General features: G+C 42.7%; 1 protein-coding gene across 6 annotated transcripts in view; it reads left to right on the top strand.

Moving 5' to 3' along the window:
* Nucleotides 1-20687, top strand: part of CCDC15 (coiled-coil domain containing 15) — a 37261-nt gene extending 16574 nt beyond the window's left edge. For 3 of the 6 annotated variants that reach the window (XM_065570609.1, XM_065570608.1, XM_065570610.1), the window contains exons 8-11: nt 728-831; nt 13663-13842; nt 13962-14110; nt 15959-16486. In XM_065570609.1, the coding sequence (XP_065426681.1) occupies nt 728-831; nt 13663-13842; nt 13962-14110; nt 15959-16080 (555 nt within the window). In that variant the 3' untranslated portion in view covers nt 16081-16486. Of the gene's footprint in view, nt 1-727; nt 832-13662; nt 13843-13961; nt 14111-14501; nt 16487-20655 lie in introns of those variants that run through there. The other 3 variants (XM_065570612.1, XM_065570611.1, XM_065570613.1) reach the window with 2 other exon arrangements.
* The last annotated feature ends 234 nt before the right edge of the window (nt 20688-20921 follow it).

Here is a 20921-nt window from a genome sequence, read left to right as displayed (position 1 = left end):
TTTTTTTAAAGTTGAAACAAAACAAGAAAATTGAAACAAAATCCTCCATTTCCATTCAAATAGGTTTTAAACTTTTCTGTCAGTGGGCACATTCCAGTGAAACATCTTTGATTTCAATGAAACACCTTTTTCTGATTGGGTGGGGAGGGAACTCTTCCATTGGGGGGAAAAAAAGAAAATTTGGCCAGCTCCAGTAAAAATACCTTACCAACATAAGCAATTGCTATAGCTGGCGTCCATGAGACGGTAGATGTCACACTGTGGAAAAGTTTAAGAACCCTTGCAGTAGAAGATGTTGGTACCAAAATCATGGTCCTGCAAGGTAGCTGGAGAGAAGAGGAGCAAGGTAACAGCTTTCTTCCTGCCTTTCATTCAGTTCTGGAACATGTGCAATGAAACATTTGAATTCTCCCTTGAGGAGAAAGCAGAAACTCATACACAGGGAGCACAAGATGACTGACAAGACATATGTTGTCTATCATCAGAATGACTGTCTGCAGCAGCTGGAGACAGGTAAACTCTGTGGTGGATTTCGCAGGGAGTTGCTTATTGGGTTTTTATGCAGTGTGATATTTGGCGAGACTTCTCGGTTCAAAACTTAATCCTTCCTCCTTTAATTCTTGCAGTATAACGTGCACAGTGAGAGTTTTTGCAGTGCCACTTCCAAGTCCTGTTGTATATTGCACCAAGACACCTTCCTCTTAAGACTCTGTCGTCTTTCCCGCAGCGTCAAAATCAGTACCTGAGATACAGACGTCTCTTCATGGATATCGAGAGAGAACAAGTAAAGGAACAGCAAAGGCAGAAAGAGCGGCAGAAGAAAATCGCAAAGTAGGTACCTACTAATAATCATGGATTTCTTTATAGATGTTGCCCTTGATGTACAGTCAACCGAAAGAAGGTTGTTGTAAATTTCACAGATTTTAAGGCCTGAAGGGGCAATAGTGATGATCTAGTCTGATTTTCTCCATAATGCAGGCCATAGAATTTCAGAGTAACTTCTGCATCAAAGCCAATAACTTGTGGTTTTACTAGCATGGAAGCTTTTTAAAAGACATCTGATCTTGATTTAAAGACTTCAAGTTATAGCGAATCCTCTACTTGCCTCGATAAGTTGTTCCAATGGTTATTGACTCTTGCTGTTAAAAGTTTGCACTCTTATTTCCAGTTTGAATTTTGTCTAGTTTCAATTTCAAGCCACTGGAGCTTGTGGTGGTTTTTGTATGCTACAGTAACAAGCTCTCTACTATTAGATATTTTCTTCCTGTGTGGATACTTACAGGGTATGTCTGCACTGCAATCAGATGTGTGGCTGCAGCACATGTAGTTGCTAGAGTACATAAGCAGTGTCCTGGTTGGGCTACTGCAGCTCAAGCTGCCAGGGCTTTGCTACTACTGACTAGCTAGATGAAAGCTAGCTTGGCTGTGTCCTCAAGAGCTTTGACTGCAATGTAGATAGACCCGTAGACTGTGATCCATGTCAACTCTTAAAATTCTGTTTGATAAACTAAATCGTTTCTGTAAAGACATGTTTTCCAAGACCTCAAATTAGTCTTGTAGTTTATTCTCTGAACCCTCTTCAGTTTTTTTTCAATGTTCTTTTAGAGGCATGGACACAGGAACTGGACACAATATGCGAGTGATGGTCTTGTAAGAGCTGTATGCATAGTCTCCGTACTCCTACTGACTGTTCATATGATCTTTGGGTGTATTAGCTTTTTTGGTCACAGCATTGCACTGGGAGATCCGGGATCATGGTTAACAACCAGCTGGCTAGATGTCCTTCTCAGAGTTGCTGTTTTTCAGGGTACAGTCCGCCATCCTACGAGTATAACCTACATTCTTGGTCTTAAGTTTGACTTTCATTTATCTGTGTGTTTACCTCCTTGTTTAATCATGCCCTGCTTTTCCAAGCAATCTAGGTTGCTCTGTGTAAGTGACCTTTTCCATATTATTATTTATTAGTCCACAGATCTTAACTTTATCGGGAATACTTTGTTCTAGGGCACTGATTAAAAATATTGTCTGGCTGAGAACCAATCCCTCTAGAAATGCCCCCATTTATGAGGATCTTCCATTAACAATTATCTATTGAGATCTCCTAGCCAGTTTCTAATAACTTAATATGTTCCTCATTCACTTTGTGCTTAAAGGAACTGGCATCTTAGGGTGTCATGCAGTATTAAGACAAATGCTGTACTGGAGTTTTAAGTATATTTCTATGCAAGTTATTCTTATCAACCGAATTTGTCAAACTTACCACTTTTTGTGTTTTTTATTAGATTAGAAGATGTAGTTTCCATAAAAACATATTGATTGGTATGAATTCTATTACTATCCTTTAGTCCTCTGATTGTATTTCTTTTTTTTCCCTTGCATCAGTTCCTTTGTTTTGCCCCAAATTGGTGTGTGGTTAACAGGAGAACTCAAGAGCTGCCATGTACTGCAGCCCCTTTGTCGTCAAACACATAGAAGATATCCTGTATATATGGTATAATGATCTATGGGCTTATCTATCCATCTGTCTATCCATCCCAGCTGCTGCAGCACATCTGGTGAATTCTCCTGTCAGTATAATAAAACCATCTTTGTGAGCAGCGGTTGCTATGTTGGTGTTGGCACAGCACTATGTTGGCAGAACTTATGTCACTCAGGAGGATGGCTTATCACACCCCTAGCTGGCATGAGTTATGCCGATATGTAGTGTAGACATAGCCTAAGAGTAGACGAACCATATAGAAGTATTTGAAGAATGTAAACCCAAGGCAGGGAGGAGGAGTTGGTGTGGCACAGTTTAAGGGACTACAACTAAGGGGTGAAGCTGATCCAAGAAAGAGGTAAAAATCAGCAAAACTTTCCTGACTGTATAATCTGTTCATTGAGGAAAGCTGTCCCAGTGAGATAGCAAGTCACTTAAAACTGTACTGGACAAAACAATTGGAGAGCTGTGTAGGGAACGCCCCTCTCTGACCATTGGGGTAGGCTAGATAATGGTAATAGGTCTTATCCGTTTCTTAACTTTGACCCATTAAATGTGTAGGAAGGGCCTCTATAGCAAATGTAACTGCATCACCTATTACAACTGAACCCTTCCATTTTTTGTGTGCCTTGTTGGAAGGAATCAGCTCCTAATATGCCATACATGTGCATGGCATTTAACAGACACTCCCAAATGATAGGGGCCCTGTCCAAGTGTCTTACAGTCTAAATCCTTACTCCTAAATTCATATGAACATTTAACATGCTCGTATTAGCATCTTGATTTATTTTTGCATTGCATGAATTGCATTTTAATCTTCTGTTTTCAGTTCTCTTCAACTCAGTAACTGCAGAAGAAATTTTTTCTTCAGTTATTAGGTCACTGTATCATGACACAAATAGATCAAGAAATGTCAACTGACTTCTTGTGTCTCTATGTGACACAAATTGCAGCCTGATTTAACTTTCAGATAATACACACTGGCTCTGATCTGCACACATGTGCATGTGACTATTATGCAGGTGCGTAGCCTCATTGACTGCAGAGGCACTACTCACAAGCTGAGAATGATTCATGAATAACAATTTGTAGGATTGGAGCCTACAGATGTGCAGGAATGATCTCTGAGCTTTAAAAGAGGAAATGCTACTTCCAAATGACCATTTTAACCAGGAATTAATGCACTTACTTTTTTATACAGTTTAACCTGGTGCTAAATCTAAAGTCTAAGGGTTGAACGAATTGAGAGCCATGTTAAATAGTACACATGAAAGTTCTTAATAAAAACTTTTTTTCTGCAACATGCAAATGAAGGACAGTTGATTTAAAGTGAATAAAAATCTTTTCTGCATTCTTCAGAAGGGGAGAGACTAGAAAATCTATGAACCTCAGAATTCTGTACCCCTCTGACATACTGTTTTTTCTCTTTTCTTTTCCTGTTCCCTGACCCCTGCCCAGGATGGATTGATTTAGATCACTGACTTAAATCATTGATTTTAATCAAGATTTAAATCAATAAACCAGAAACCTTGATTTAAATTGTGTTTTTTTTTTTGTTTGTTTTTTTAATATCTTGCATTTGTACTTTTTAGCAATTTTCCTAAAGAAAGGATGATTCACATTGGTTCATAAGAATAGCCATACTGTGTCAAACCAATGGTCCATCTGCCCCAGTATCCTGTCTTCTGACAGTGGTCAATGCCAGATGCTTCAGAGGGAATGAACAGAGCAGGGCAATTATCAAATTATTATCTATTGTTGTCCAGCCCTTGCATCTGGCAGTCAGAGGCTTAGGGACACCCAGAGCATGGGGTTGCATCCCTGACTATCTTGGCTATTAGCTAAGGTTAAGATTGTCACAGGTATTTTTAGTAAAAGTCAGGGACAAGTCATGGGCAATAAACAAAAATGAATGGAACCCTGCAATCTGTCCCTGATTTTACTAAAAATACTCTGGGGGAGGCGGGGGCTAACAGAGTGCTGCCAGTGGCTGACCTCCAGCTGCTGCTTTTGCAGAAGGGTCTGATCATCTCTGCTCCAGCCCCAGGGGGGATAAACTAACCCGGGGCACTGCTCTGGCAGCCCTGGGAGCTGCTTGTCCAGGAGCCCTGGAATAAGTCACAGAGGTCCCAGAAAGTCACGGAATCTGTGACTTCCGTGAGAAGAATCATATCATTATGAATAGCCACTGATGGACCTGTCTTCCATGAATTTATCTAATTCTTTTTTGGCCTTCGCAACATCCCCTGGCAACGAGTTCCATAATATCTTTTTTGAGATGGGGTGACCAGAACTGCACACAATATTCAAGGTGCGGGCGTACCATGGATTCATATAGTGGCATTTATGATATTTACCTAAAGTTCCTACCATGCTGTTAACTTTTTAGACTGCCACTGCAGGTTGAGTCAATATTTTCAGAGAACTATCCCCAGTGACTCCAAGATCCTTTTTTGAGTAGTATCCGCTAATTTAGACCCCATCTTTTTATATGTATAGCTGGGATTATGTTTTCCAATGTGTATTACTGTGCATTTATCAATATTGAATTTCATCTGCTATTCTGTTGCTCAGTCATCCTGTTTTGTGAGATCTCTTTGCAGTCTGCTTTGGATTTAATAATCTTGAGTAACTTTGTATTATCTGCAAACTTTGCCAGCTCACTGTTTACCCCTTTTCCCAGATCACTTATGAATACGTTGAACGGTATTGGTCCCAGTACAGATCCCTGGGGGGGGGGGGGGGACCCCTCTGTTTACCTCTCTCCATTCTGAAAACTGACCATTTATTCCTACCCTTTTTGTTTCCTGTATTTTAACCAGTTACTGATCCATGGGAGGACCTTCCCTATTATCCCATGACTGCTTAGTTTGCTTAAGAGCCTTTGGTGATGGATCTTGTCAAAGGCTTTCTGAAAGTTCATTATATCCACTGGATCCCCCTTGTCCACATGTTTGTTTCACCCTTTAATGAAAGAATTCTAACCATTTAAAAAATGTTAATTTGCAATTAAATATAGTCTTTACTCTAAATGTGGTGCTTTTTTATTCACCAGGAGGCTACGCTATATTAATACATTTATTTAAGCAATGATCTTACATTTTTTCAGGTTCTCAATTATTACATTTTTATGATGTTAGAAATGAATTGTTCACCATTTTCTTGCTAGATGATTTTTTTTACTTGCGATTGTCATGCTCTATTTGGAAATTCAAATTCAGTTAAATACCAAAAATGGTATTTTTCTCCTTAAAGAATTTAGAACGAATAGAGCTTATCCTCTCACACCTGGTTTTATTTATAGATTGGAAGAGGAAAACAAATTTTCCTGCATCTTTAACTCCCAGGCTATATTAATACATTTATTTAAGCAATGATCTTACATTTTTTCAGGTTCTCAATTATTACATTTTTATGATGTTAGAAATGAATTGTTCACCATTTTCTTGCTAGATGATTTTTTTTACTTGCGATTGTCATGCTCTATTTGGAAATTCAAATTCAGTTAAATACCAAAAATGGTATTTTTCTCCTTAAAGAATTTAGAACGAATAGAGCTTATCCTCTCACACCTGGTTTTATTTATAGATTGGAAGAGGAAAACAAATTTTCCTGCATCTTTAACTCCCAGGTGGCTTCTTAAAAGGGAATGAACTAGTCATTATTTCAAACTGAAATGAAAATATTCTCTCTGCATCTGCAGATAAGGTTACTGCTGTCAAAAGCTGGTTTAGCACTCCTGCAAACTCTGGTTCCAGGTGCTTAGTCAGTGACTTCCACTAGTTCAATAATCCAGGGTGGATTTGATTTAAATCACTAGTCAGGAAGACTCGATTTAATCATGGATTTCTACATAAAAGTGCATTCTTGTTGGTTGTAATAGCCTTACTATGTATTCTTCACAACTCAGAGATAGATGTAGGTTTCATTTTTAGAAGGTACACACTACACATTTTTAAAGTGATTTATTTTTGGAAACTTTTCAGATTAGTTTTACAGCTATATCAGAAAATGAATGATTGGTTATTTCATTTACCAAAGGTAATTGAAGCAGGTAGTTCACCTCCCAATGACTTCATCAATATCTCCAATTCAGCAGGTTAATCATTCATATTTGGAGGATTTTCTTGCCAGGCTGTATTAGGAGGAGAATATCACCAGACAGACATTAAAATTGTTTGTTTTAACTAAAACAACAACATTATTCTGGATTTTTTCTTCAACAGCAAACATATAATATTTTAACAAAACAAGCATTTGACTCTTTGAATTTAGTTAAACATTCAAGTTTTTAAAAATTATGTTTGTTTTTGTTAAAATTGTTTAACTAAAATAGTTTAATTTTTGTTTTTCTAAATATTGAATCGACCGTGTCAGCCAGGTCAACATGAGAAATTTAAAATATTGGCTTCTGCAGCTAACTCCATTGTCTTCACCTTCATTTTCCTGTTTTGTTCATAATCTGGAAAAGAAAAACAAGCTTTCCTGCTTTTTCAGGTCCCAAATGATTTCTCAATTTGGAATGAATTAGTCCAAAGGAAGAAAATATTCTTTCTACACCGGTAGAAGAAGCTACTGCTGTTAAAAGTGAGATTATCACTTCAACAGTCTCTGATTCCAAGTGCTTAAGCGACTTCCACCAGTTTACTGGTGTGACTTGCTTTAAAACATCATCAGCAAACATATGTTTATTGAATGGTTCACCCTTAGCTCTGAAGTTTATTATAGTTGGCATTATGGAGAGATGATGGCTATGACATGGACATCCAGCAAACTCCTCTCCTTCAGTAGTTAAGGTTTGACACTGGTACCGAGTATTGAGAATATTTGCAAGAAAATGAGCTGGAGATAGTGCTTGTCCCATTTGTTTTTTTTACTGCTTGTAAGTTAACTCTGTCATTGCATATTTCTCTTTTTAAGATCTCACTCAGTTCCTTCCAAATTTCAACAGCGTCAGCAATAAAACAGCTATTTCCCTGCATTTTTTTTCAAGGCTACAGAAATAGGCTTCAGGGTACTCAGCATGTGTTTAACATTTCTCTTAAGCCAAATGTTGAGAACTTTGGCTGTGACAGTGCCATCTATTTTTTCATGATTTTGTTCACAAACTGTCATCAGATTAGGCCAGATCTTGATATAGTGCTCAAAACAGTCCACTACTGAGTTCCATCGCACGTCTTGTGGGAGAGTTAGCTTGGTTCTTCCCACTTTTTTTCAGAGCAGCTGTTGCAAAGTGGTTGTTACGGAAGTATTTTGCAATATCAACAATATTAGCCTTTATTTCTGGAACACTGAAGTCTTCGGCTAGGAGGTGCATCAAATAAGCACTGCAACTGTATGTTATTAGCTTGGGACTCTTTTCACTCTGATCTAAATTTCTTCTCATCTTGGATACATTTGCACCATTGTCTGTGACCAAGCTACCTACTAGACATTTGCATTTTTTTTTCAGTTTGTTATAGTTTTTACTGCTACTTCTTGTAAGTATTCTGCTGTGTGTGCATTTCCTGATGTATTCAATTGTTTCTGTAAGGAAGACATTCCCTTCTTCGGTTGTCACACAAGCACATACAATAGGATCATTGTGGACATTGCTCCACCCATCAAGACTCAGGTTAATAATTTTACCTTCTAGACCTTTCGCCCACTGCTCAATTTCTCTTTCATACACTTTATCCAGCAATTTGCCTGCGACATCTGCTCTGTTGGATGGACTGTATCCTGGTCTTAATGACTGAACCATGTTAATGAAGTGGTGGGTTCTCAATTATATGGAAAGGAGAGTTTGTTGCATAAACAAACCAGGCAATTTTTTTTCATCATTTACCTCTTCTTGTAATCTGCTGGTTCTCATCACAAATTTATCTATGGTTGTTTCTGGATGATGGAGATTTTCTTATCTTTTTGCTACAGGTGATATACTGTGGCTATGTGACATACATGATGTGACTGAAACACTATCCTTGGCAGATCACCATAATTTTTTTATAGTTTCAGAGTTCTCTTGAAGGTGGATAGTCTTCAGAATCCTGTATGTTGAGGGTGGATTCTGCTAAACAAAATAAGTCAATGTAGTTATTTAATTATTATTACCATACTGCTCATTTAGTATTACTCATTGCATTCACTGACACTCAGTACTACTTTAAAGGTGAAATTATTTAGATTGCTTTTTGAGGAAAAAACCCTTTTTATCAAAAAAATCCAATTTAAATTATAAAAATCGTTTTTTTGATTTTTTTTTTTTTTTAATCCACTCTGCAACAATCTGACTTTCTTTAAAACTTTGGCAGCAAACAAGTACTGCTTGATATTGCTTTAATTCAATTTAAATAATTTTATGAAATTATAGTGCATTTAAGCCTTCATGTAAATTGTAGTAATTTTAAATAGGTTTCTTTTTAAAAAATAACTTTTTTTTCCCATTTAAATAAGCTATTTTCTGCCTTTAGCACATCTCCAAATCTAGTACAGTGACTGCCAGGGCTAAAGGGTTCTTCAAAGATGGGGTTTGGCAGTAATTGTAAGGAGGAGGGACCAACTGCACAGTCATGGAGGGTAGAAAAGAGAGTTAGCGCCTCTTGTAGGGTTGAGGAGGGAAGCCATGAACCTACTGAAGGGAGTCTCAGTTTCATGGGCAACCAAAACTGTTAAGTCTACTTATATGGTTAACATATCTGCTATTTAATTGCCCCACACTGTGTAAACTGGGCAGTTGTTTCATTTCCTAGAATATGGATTTTCCTTGCTACAGTTTTAGGTTCCCAAGAAGACTTGGTCGGAGAGATGGTTTGAGGTGACAGTAGTTATGATTTGGACAGTTGCACTATAGATGATAAAATCTTCATGGCATGCGTTGAGAACAAGCTTCCATATTCAGAAATTATTGGGTGAGGTTCTCTGGTCTGTTTTATGCCGGAGGACAGACTAGATTATCATAATGGTCCCTTCTGGTCTTAACCTATGAATTTGTACAGTATCTGTGCACATCTCTTGGCTTCCATCCCTAGGTTTGATTAGTGATTTGTAAATGTGCATTGTGGGGCTCCATTTTAGTTTCAGTTGCTAACTTGCTGATCAATGTGTTGACTCTACGAGGAGAACGATGCCTTTGCTAAGTACCTGTCCTACAAACTAGCCCTGGGAGATGAGTTACATAATCATTAAATACAAATTAAATAAAAATTAAAATAATTTGTATGTAATGATTTCATTTAAATGTATGCCAGCCAAACTGCCCTCAGTACGCCCGTCCAGTTCTAGTGTCTGAAGTGGGCTTGTGGAGGTGTAACTAATTGATTCACAAGTATGTTGATGGGCAGAATTTGGCCTTCCAATTGGTTCTGGGCTGTCAATTTCATTGAAAGAGAAGAAACCGGGTGCAGTTCACTTGACCACAGCTGGGTTGATTCTGCAGAGCTAACTGGAGTGAAGTAGTGACAGTCCTTGGGCTTTAACGTCAGTATGTCTGCCTCTGGATACCCACGGGGAGCAGACCTGTTAAAGAATGTCGCTTTTCAGAATAGAACTGCACCTTTTAAAGAAACATTTCTTTGTTGGTTACGTTTCCTTAAATAAAATGTGGCAATGAAAGAGCCTTTAGTACAGAACCGATTCTGCCCCAGGAATGAACACCAAGAGGCCGCTGTGTATGTGGAGACCATCTGAAGGATTTTCTTGTTTCAGGTTGATGCAGTCTTATAAGTTTGCTAGATTTACTAGCTGCCCAGCCTTTCTAAATAGGGAAGTGAGTTGTTCCTATGGTTACTTGATGTAAAGCTAAGCTGTCCTTGTTCTGAGTTTTATAGGAGCACACTTATAATGTATTTAAATCTGTATTGGCACTTCATTGTAAAGACATCTTTGGGCGTTATAACTTGACTAGAGAAGCTTTGGCTTAGGCACTCTCCTCCTTGGTGTGTGTTTTTTCTGGTCCGTCGGGCAAACACCCTTTATTTAATTTCTGGTACTCTTCCAATCTGAGCTCAACCCAGCTTTGATTTCAGATTGAATTTTGGCAGTGATTAGTTGTTGCATTTGGTATTCATTGAAAAGAATTCATAGATTCTAGGGCTGGAAAGGATCTCGAGAGGTCATCGAGTCCAGTCCCCTGCCCTCATGGCAGGACCAAATACTGTCTAGACCATCCCTGATAGACATTTATCTAACCTACTCTTAAATATCTCCAGAGACGGAGATTCCACAACCTCCCTAGGCAGTTTATTCCAGTGTTTAACCACCCTGACAGTTAGGAACTTTTTTCCTAATGTCCAACCTAAACCTCCCTTGCTGCAGTTTAAGCCCATTGCTTCTTGTTCTATCCTTAGAGGCTAAGATGAACAAGTTTTCTCCCTCCTCCTTATGAATAACATGGTACATGTCTCTGTTTAAAATCCATTCCTGCCTATGGTAATAACTAGTTCCAGGGAATGTCCTTAACACTTTTAGTTAAAGCTTAAATAGTTATTTACACAATAACCCAGATTCTACATCAAGCTATTAAACACCACTTAGATGTGAAGACCTTTTATTATAAAACCAAAAAGTAAATATAAAGAGTGTTCTGGTCCATTAAAGCACTAAGCACAGCATGGCATACCTCAGCCAGAGGTCAGGGCCCTCCTGGGGTTGAGGGCAAAGGTGGCTGTAAAATACACCTCTACCTCGATATAACGCGGCCTGATATAACGCGGTAAAGCAGTGCCCCGGGGGGAGGGGGGGGCTGCGCACTCCGGTGGATCAAAGCAAGTTCAATATAACGCGGTTTCACCTATAATGCGGTAAGATTTTTTTTGGCTCCTGAGGACAGCGTTATATCGAAGTAGAGGTGTACCTTTGTGCCCTCTGGATTCTGGGCTGTTCTAAGGGCTGAAATGGCCTCTGGCATACGTTAGAGCAGTGTGTCCTGTGTTAACAGCCCAGAATGTCCATAGCACTTGTACTAAAGTCTTGCCCCAGCTTTGTCCTCAGTATGTCCCCTAGGATGGTGATTGCATGGATGCAGTCTGCCCCATGTATTGACTGGAGGAAGTTGCTCCCCAGCCAACTCCCCTGCAAAGCTCTAACACTTGGCTCCCATGACTCCCACCTCAGCCCTCTCACTCTTGTTGCCAGTCTGCCCCAAACTCCAGACACCACATATGTGTTTTTGTTTTTTAAAGTCCACTAACAAGGATTAATTCCCCAGAGCTGGTCAGCCCAGCACTTGCACTGAAGGCAAGCAGCTGTGAGCCTTTCTGTATTCCTTCCCCATCAGCATTTGGAAGGAGTCTACACCAAATTTCTCCCTAGATTCAGGCTTCCTTTGCTCTCCCTGCTCTGAGAATGCAACGGGGAGAGGAAGGGAAGCCCAGATTAGAGCTACAGCCCTCTGCTTTGGCTGATGGAGTCCTGTCCTCCACCTGGAGTGGTGGGTGGAGTGAAGATCATCCCCAGTGCTTGGGGAGGAAACCCACTTACCAGGGCCGGCTCCAGGCACCAGCCGACCAAGCACGTGCTTGGGGCGGCACCTTGTAAGGGGCGGCCAATCTTGGGGTGGCGGGGCGGCGCTCTGGGGGGTTTTTTTGTTTGTTTGTTTGTTTGTTTGTTTCGTTTCGGCGGGGCGGCGCTCGGCAGGGTTGTTTTTGTTTCAGGGTGGGGGAGTTGTTATGGTGGGGCGGCGCCTTTTTTTTTTTTTTTTTTTTTTTTTTTTTGCTTGGGGTGGCAAAAAAGTTAGAGCCGGCCCTGCCACTTACCAGGGCCCTTTGAAATCTGCAGTGGGCTGAGTGGGACCAGGAAACAGAATTGCTGGTTCCTGCCCTTTGGGTAGCTGCTCCTTGAAGAGGATGGAAAGGGAAGAAGCAGCAGTGGCAGAGGCATTGTTGCTGCTTTCTAAGGTGGAGAAGAGGAGCTGTAGAGCAGAGCAGCCCAGGAGCTTCCTGACCAAGAATGTAGGCCATACTTGCAGGTTGGGGGATTCCTATCCCGAGAAGCAGGGACTCTGACAGACTTGAGGGACATGGGGGATAATTATTTGAACATGAGGTCCGAGTGTGATCCTGTGGCCCTCCTGGGCTAGTGTGATCTTTGGATGCATAAAGGGGGGAATTTCAAGTAGGTCTAAAGAGGTTATATTACTTCTACATTTGGGACTGGTTTGGCCGCTGCTGGAATACGGTATCCAGTTCTGGTTCCCACAGCTGGGGAAGGATGTTGATAAATTGAAGAGGTTCAGAGAAGACCCATGAGAAGGATTAAATGAGTGGAAAAATTGCCTTGTAGTGATAACCTGAAGGAACTCAAGCGAACAAAGAGAATGTTAAGGGGCAACTTGATCCGTTTTTATGTACTGACACGGGGAACAAATATTTGGCTCTTAAGTCCAGCAAACAAAGCTAACAAAATCCAAAGGGTGGAAGTTAAAGGTAGACACATCCAGACTGGAAATAAGGCATACGTTTTTATACTGAAGATAATTAACCACTGGAACAATTTACCAAGTGTTGTGATAGAATCTGTCACTGACCATTTTTAAGTCGAGGTTGGATGTTTTTCAGCTGTTGTTCAAACAGGAATCCTTTCTGGGCAGTTCTCTGGCCTGGGCTGTACACAAGCTCAGACTAGCTGATCACAATGGTACCTTCAGGCCTCACAAACTGACTATTGGAATTGTGTGCAAATCCTCCGAGCCAGAAGCAAGCCTGTGGGTGGAGGGGGCAGAGCTCTCTGGAGAGAATAAATGTGAGACTGAAAACATGGGAGGCAGAACAAAAGACAATGGGGCGGGGGGAAGACAGGATAAGCTACAAAGGGATGGAGGAAAGGAGAAGGCACACACAAGGTACAAAACTCTCCAGTGAGGAAGCCAGGAGGGAAAATTAGCTTTGACAAATTACAGGGAACAGTTACGGTATGTTAAAGTTTATCACGTAGAAAGCTGATGCTGCATTTAAACACAGCGCAGAAGTGTTTTACTCTGCAGGTAGGTGACTAGTTGGGGCCAGAATCCAACTCCTTGCTGTAGATCCAATGCTTCTAGAAAGAGGGTATTGTCAGTATCTTACAGTTGTGGGGGGAAAGACATACCCTAGGTCCCACAGGCAGTAGAAAACAACCTAGTGCTCCTGACTTAGTCCCATGGTCAGAGGACAGGACTATCTTCCTTCTCTCTGAAAGATCCAGTTAAAAAGCACTTCTGTCCACAGAATTAAGAGTGAGAAGGAGCACCAGCGTCGTGCAGAGGAGCAGAAGATCCAGGAGATGGCCTACCAGCAAGACACCTGTTCTGGGGAGAAAGCATGTGAAATACTGGCTCAACTCAGACTGGAGGAGAGAAGAGTGAGGAAGAGTAAGGAAAAGCAACAGAGAAATAAGGAATACATGAGGTGAGCTGGTGAACGATTGAGGGCTCCTTCGTCTTGTTCTCAAAATCCTGGCTTTGCCCGTGGGATTAGTGAAGGCAATGGTATTATCCTGTCACAGGGAAACTGTTTTATTTTTGCAGATACATGGAAGCTTTAAGAGCTCAAATGAGGGAGAAGATAAAACTGTATAACATTGACTTGCCTCCACTGTGCTGCTGTGGGTCTGATTTCTGGGACTCTCATCCTGACACCTGTGCCAACAACTGCGTGTTCTACAAAAACCACAAAGGTATGAGCTCTTGCTTCCTAGTAAGGAATCCATGTAGACCCAGTAACTGAGATCAGATGTTTGAGTCCTGCCGTACAGGCAAATGTAAAGCCTGGCTAGGAGTCCCCATAGTTTCATAGCACCATTTCCATTAACTTACTCTAATGTGGGCTCTGCACTTATGTACGTGTGCATACATCCCCCATGCACACTCCCAGGGGACTATAGACCACTTGGGTAGTATTTCATTAACATAGAATAGAACATAGAATCTCAGGGTTGGAAGGGACCTCAGGAGGTCATGTAGTCCGACCCCCTGCTCAAAGCAGGACCAATCCCCACATTTGATAGCCTCACTGGTCTGTCGAACTAGATTTTCTTGTAGCACAGATATTTTGTAACTTTTATACAGATGTTCAAGGGAGCTTGCTAAGCACCAGCTGCTGCTCTCGCTAATGCAAAGCCAAGGAGGAGTCCAAACCCAGGAACTAGAAAAGCCTGGGCATTCTGCAGACACCCTTTGTAACCCTTGCTTTGGAAAAACTGCAACTGTCCCACCGAGAGCTGGGCTGGCAACTTTCCAGGGATGCGCTTGTTTCTGTTTGAATTAATAATGAAATTATATTTGAAAGAACTGATGGGGACACGTTATGGGGAAAAATACTGCAAAGCAAACATGTAAACGGAACAGAAAATGCCTGGCTCTTGGAAAATCCGCTCTCCACTTTGATGCCAAGGTCTTTATTGGAAGGTGGATGGGAGGGAGAGGTTATCAATCACCTGTAACAAAGCAGGCTTGTGCTTTAAATTATCCTGCAGAACAATTAGGGTATTTGGTTGTACAGACATTTGGAGCAATCCTCATAAACTGCTTTCAAAAATACAATGTCATGAGACGTAAATGGGAAATGCAACAGTTTGTAGAAAACATAAATAAATACACGAGCCTAAAGTCAGTAATGGCACACGCGGGTGCTGCTATTGCTATTTTACAATGCCCAGGCTAGGGATCTAAAAGGTTAACCGGTAAGCATTAGGCTTTTCGGTTAACCAACGTTAACTGGTAAGCCTGACGGCCCTGCACTGGCAGAAGGGACCCCAGCCGTGCTGGCCAGAGCAGCCATGTCAGGCTGGCGGCGGTCCAGACTGCCTCGGTTAACCAGTTGTAGTTCTAATAGTTTAACCAGTTAACTTTTTTAACCAATATTTACATCCCCAGCCCAGCCATGTACATGTATGTCATAGAATGCCAGCTACTTAAAAATCCGCTTCTCCAGCACTTACCTTCGGGCTCCTAGGTTCAAGATTCTTTATTTGCCCTGTACCCACTAATACATCTCAGACACATGCAATGGTGTTGGGAGCATTTCCCTAGCCTATTTCAAGTGCTGCTTGTGGCCTACAGAAAGGGCCCTGAATATCTGAGCTGGCTGGTGAGTGAGTGAGGAATTGCTGTTCAGACTCTTTACCCTTTAAATGCTTGTGTGCAAAATACATGCAAGGCTCTTACGGAGCTGGGATTTTTCATGTCTAATCTCCCATTTGGTGCCCAATCCGTCCCTTGCTCGTTTGTGTCTCCAGTTCCCCCAGAGTCTGTTTCCCATGTGGTAATCTGCTAAGCACCCACGCCTGCCCCCACAGCCATGCAGAAGCTTATCTTGCTCAGTTATGCAGCAACAGGAGCACATGATTGCTCGATACCCGTAGATCCCATGAATTTTCCCCCTTCAGAGATGAGGCCCTTGGGAAAATGTCCCTCTCTATTTTTGTCAAGAGGCACAACTGCATTTCTTGTTTAATTCCCAAGTTAGCAAATGACTCCAGAAGTAAGCTCAGGCTACAGTCACTTAGCACTTTCTGATTTTTCAGCTTATGCTCGAGCGTTGCAGTCGGTCATCTCCTCATGTGACATTTCGGATGGGAATTCAACCACACGACTTGCAATCCATAACTTAGCTTCAGTACATGCACCTTCTGTGAAGAATCCATGAAAGGTCGCCCTGGAATCAGCTTTTACGAATGTTCAGCAGACAGCTGGCCCGGGCACAGGGCAGACGGTTGTTCCCCGGAGCAATTTTCTGTCTCAGAGCATTCACTCTCTTCTTCATTTGTTAGCCCTTATCTAGAGACACTAGGTTTGTTTTGACTAATATTCACGTTCCGGGTTAAATTGTACCTCTGACTCCTTTCATCATGTGTGATCCATATACACTACGGAAGGTGAGTACTCCAAAGGCCCAGAATTAGCCCTGCTGCTACCACTGATCAGTAATGCAGGGATCTAATGTAAAGAGATACCATGGGATGGTTAAAATTGATGAGGGATTTTTGTTTGTTTGAAGCATAAATCCAAATTTTTGTCTATTCAACTGTAGAATAAACCCTTCCAAGTTCAAAGCATTTATGCAGGATTCTTCTGTGGCTGTAGTTGTGCATGCTTTCATGTTGCCCGAGTCTCTAAACCGGGGAGGGAGTGGGGGATATCCTGGCTAGGATTGGGTTTCCCACCCTCCCTGCTCCACCATCTCAACAATCCATGTTCTGTTAGTGTGTCTGCCCAGAAGGCTTTTTTGCAGCTTTCCTTTATAAAACTAACTGCTCAGAAAAGAGAGACAAAGCTGCAACATCTTCAGCTTTTGCCCCATGAGAAAAAAACTTTAAGGCTTCTCCAACTGAAGTCCAAAGAGAAGGAGGCGGTGAGATGTTTGTTAAAACAAACCACCCAGTTCTCTTGTGTTGTCAATCCCATATTCTCCTCTCTGCAAGGTACAGAGTACTGAGGTTTTTCTCTTATTAGATCCTGGCAATAAAGAGGTCCCAGGCTGCCTATCCACGTGTATACTGTGCATTCTCATTCCGCTGTTTGCAAATGGCTCCATCAAGTAGCAGAATATTCCTATATTCAACCCTGTGTGTTGGGAAGAGGAGACACTGATGCATCCTCTCCTTGGATTTAGTCCATTTATAAAGCAGGGTCAGAAACCCTCCTCTTCCTGTAGGAATATGTTGCAGTCTGGTAGCATTTGCTTTGAAGATGCCCTACTTCCAGGGAAGGTTAGGGGGTGTCTGCTGACTCTCACTGGGGCAGTTGCCTTGTTCTCTGGCACTTTAGAGAGGCCACAGGCTTGATTGGGAGGGAGGAAGCTGGGTGGGAGGCGATTTGAACTGGGCTGTTCTCTGTGGTGTGTAAAAAGAACCATCAACAGGGTGAGTTTGAATTCCATGTGCTGTGGACACTGTGTCAGAGTTCCTGTCCTGCATGCTGGTGAGGAGTGGTGCAGAGTGGACTTCCCAGGAGGAATTCTGTTTTGACGGAGCCAGAATTCTCTCTGGGGCTTGGTCCCTCTGCCACTGGGGAGAAGCCATCACACACCTCCTCCCCTCTTTACTTCTGGGTGGTTAGCAGCTGCCATAGGAGGGAGCAGGGACTGGTCTCCCCAGAAGAATTGGACCAGCTCCTTTGAAGAGGCACAAGGACTGTGTCTCTGGGTCTGTGTCCTCCTCTAGCTCCCTCCCATACCTCCACATACCAGCACTCTGCTGTCTATAATTTCCTGCTTGTTCCATTGGCTAGCTAATCATATTCGCTCATAAGACATGTCAAATAACTCTCTCTCTCTCTCTCTCTCTCTCTCTCTCTCTTTGTCTCTCATATGATGTAATGAAACCTGCATCAATTTCCAGTTTTGCTTTGAGGCCTCACCGTATTCCCCATTGATGGACTTGCTAATCCCCAATTAGCTCTTCACATGGCTGCCAAGCACTCAGTAGCTTCTCCTGTGTCTCCTGGCAGGAGGGGAGCAGGTGTAGCGAGCAGCTTGTTGTGAGGGGCCCGTCTCTTCCACAGATTGACGTACAGAATCTTAACATGCTTCCAGCTACTTGAAATGTAGGTCAGTATCATTCTCCCTCGTCTACAACTGACTAAACCAAGGCACAGAGAGTCAGGGGCAGAGCTGGGAAAAGAATCCAACTCTCCTTCGTCCTGGGCCTTTATATTAGCCACCAGGCTGTCCTTCCCCGTTAGTTCCTGGATTGTTGTGTTCCCTCTCTTGGTCCCAGCCTCTCTCCTATCTTAAGCATGGTCTTTGCTCTCACCTGTCTTTCTCCCTGCCTCTCTCTGCAATATCTAGTCTCCTCCCACAGCCTTTCCCTAAATCTCTCTGCTCCTGTCTCCCCACTGTGGCTGCCTCCTGCATGTGGAATGTGTTACTGCTCAGGGCCCAGGAGCAGCCGTAGTGAAATGGAAGCAGAGGTAAAGGGGGAAGCATTGGTTGCCTTTTCAGAAGCCCTAGGAGCTGCTTCTAGTAGCCAAGAGGAGGTGCTGCAGGCAAAACAATGCACACTACCTGTAGCCCTGCTTATGAGTGACAGCAGGGCTGAATGTGATTATTGCTGCCGCTGAGTGACGCTTAGCGGGTTTGTGTTCGGCCGGGCTGCATGAAACTGAAATCAGCTTATCAGGAAAATAAATGGCTACACAGCATTGCAAATAAGACTAAGGTACAATCTTCTGATGGAACAGGCTCTGTTTCGTATGGCTGCTCCCTCCTAGAGCGGAAGAAAACTGAGGCCCCTGGAGTTTCTTCCAAATTTTCTATGAGGGGGCAACATGTGCATGTCTCTCTCCACCCCTTAACCTCCCCCAGCTGCTGCCATCTGGGGATCTGATCCCTTCACCCCATGGATCTCGAGCAATCTCCTGGATGCCCTGTGTCTCTACTTCAGCTCCTGTTCTTGTCAGAACAGTTCCATTATAGGCAGGGTGTCCTCAGCAAGAAGGTATGCAGGGAACCTGTACAGAGGGAGGTGGGGGACTTCCCAGCTGCGGAAGGGCCTATACTGACAAATTAATAGCCTCCTACAACAGACTCATCACTGGGTGATGGGAGAAAAACAAGGAATGCTGCAGAGGCAATGATTTCATAGCTCACCAGCTCAGATCAGCTAATCCTGATGGTGTAACAGGATCTAGGAAACTGACAGACCTGTAGAGCATCCAAACTCCTGAGGCCCTGTTTGGAATATGAGTCCTAAACACCTAAGGCTCTCACATTCTTTAAAACCATAATCCATATTTGCTACATTAGATTCTAGCACATCACTTCAGTTTCTAGGTGCTGTAGACAAAATGAAGGATCTGCATCCTACTTAAGAAGGCAAAAGCTCTCCACGTGTCCTTCAGCTGCCTGCTCCCCCGAGTTATTTATACCCCCTTCTGCCAGCTACCAGAGGCATCTGTCTCTTCTAGATGTTGACAACATATGCATAGCTCATCAAGCCAACAATGGACTCTGATGTCGGGGATTGCATCCTAACAGCTGTGTTACTCAGTTACTGAAGAAGCACCTGCACAAAGACGTGATCCTGAACTGAGTTCTAATAGCGTAAAGATTAGCTCACCCTGATTTCCAGTAGGAGGTCTGAATGGATCTGTGCGTATAAAAACAGGTGATAGCCTTGCAGGCTTCTCTGTATCTCATCCCCTGAGGTCCAAGATAACCTCTAGAGCATATTGTAGTAATGCTGCTCTCACTGAGGGCAAGTCTACACTACAAAATTGTCAATCTAAGTTATACGGACGTACAGACACTGCAGTAATTAAATTGCTTTTGCATGTCCACACTACGCTCCTAGTGTCAGAGGTGCGTGCCCTCACCAGAGAGCTTGCACTGATTTAAACTGTCAGCATGGGGCATTGTGCGATGGCTTCTGAAAGGCAGCACCAGTCAACGTAAGCAACGCAGTGGCCACCCCTGACATTACGTTGACCTAACTACATCAACCTAAGACTACACCTCTCGCGGAGGTGGAGTTAAGTCAGTGCAGTGGGCGAGTTACATTGGTGGGAGCTACATTTTAGCGTAGACACTTACCCAGGTCGATGTAAGCTGCCTTCCATTGATCTTGGTCCTGCTTTGAGCAGGGGGTTGGACTAGATGACCGTCTGAGGTCCCTTTTAATCCTGATATTCTATTTTATGATTCTATGATCTAACAGTGTAATCTAGACTAGGCCAGAGAGCGTGCCTGCACTAGGAAAATAAACGTTGTGAAAAAGTGTTCCTGGGTCGTGAACATTTCATGCTCTCCTTTGCACTTTGTGCAAGCAGGACAACCTCTTCTTTAAAATGCTATTTAACGCTTTCAGGCACAAGTGGGCTTGAGAGTCTGAGCTGCTTCCTGAACCAACGTGACCACACTGCTGTTTTTAGCACGCTAGCTTGAACCACAGGTAGAGGGAGTCTGTCTGCCCAGGTTGAGCTTGCTCGTCGCTGCGGCGTTGACATACCCACCAGGACCTTTGGCCAGAGTCACTTTTAGAGCAGAACTGCACTTGACGTTGTTCTGGTTTATCTTGTGGAAATCAAATAATGAAGTATTGTCATTAAAATTCATTAAAGCAATAATAAACCTGATGACTAAACATTAGGCAGACGTTAAAAGTTAATGGTTATCACAGCTGCTGAGCCGGAGTTTCCAGATGTGTTATCTCCAATGTTCACAAGCATTCTGAATTGTGACCTCTCGCCAAGGCTGATAGATTGGCGCTCTGCTTTCCTCTAGCAAACAGGAGCAGCTAACAGGGAAGTTGTGCAAGGGAGTTCTCCAGGTGAAGGAGGAGCGACTACCTGACACCTGGGGTGAGTTTGTCGCCTGTTTGTGTGCTTGCTGCTTGGCCGAAGTTTACAGTGTGGTCTTTTTGTGTCGGGGGCCATGTGCTGAGCCTAGCGGCCTGCTAGGCATGGCTGAGAGCTTCTTAATGAGGCTTTGATCCCTAATCCCTTGAGCACCTGTTAGCCCTGCCCCACCCCATGGTGAAGGGCTTACTC

The sequence above is a fragment of the Chrysemys picta genome, chromosome 16 (assembly GCF_011386835.1).
Source record: "Chrysemys picta bellii isolate R12L10 chromosome 16, ASM1138683v2, whole genome shotgun sequence".
Lineage (NCBI taxonomy): Eukaryota > Metazoa > Chordata > Testudines > Emydidae > Chrysemys > Chrysemys picta.
The sequence above is the reverse complement of the archived record's forward strand: the minus strand, read 5'-3'. Positions and strand labels throughout refer to the sequence as shown.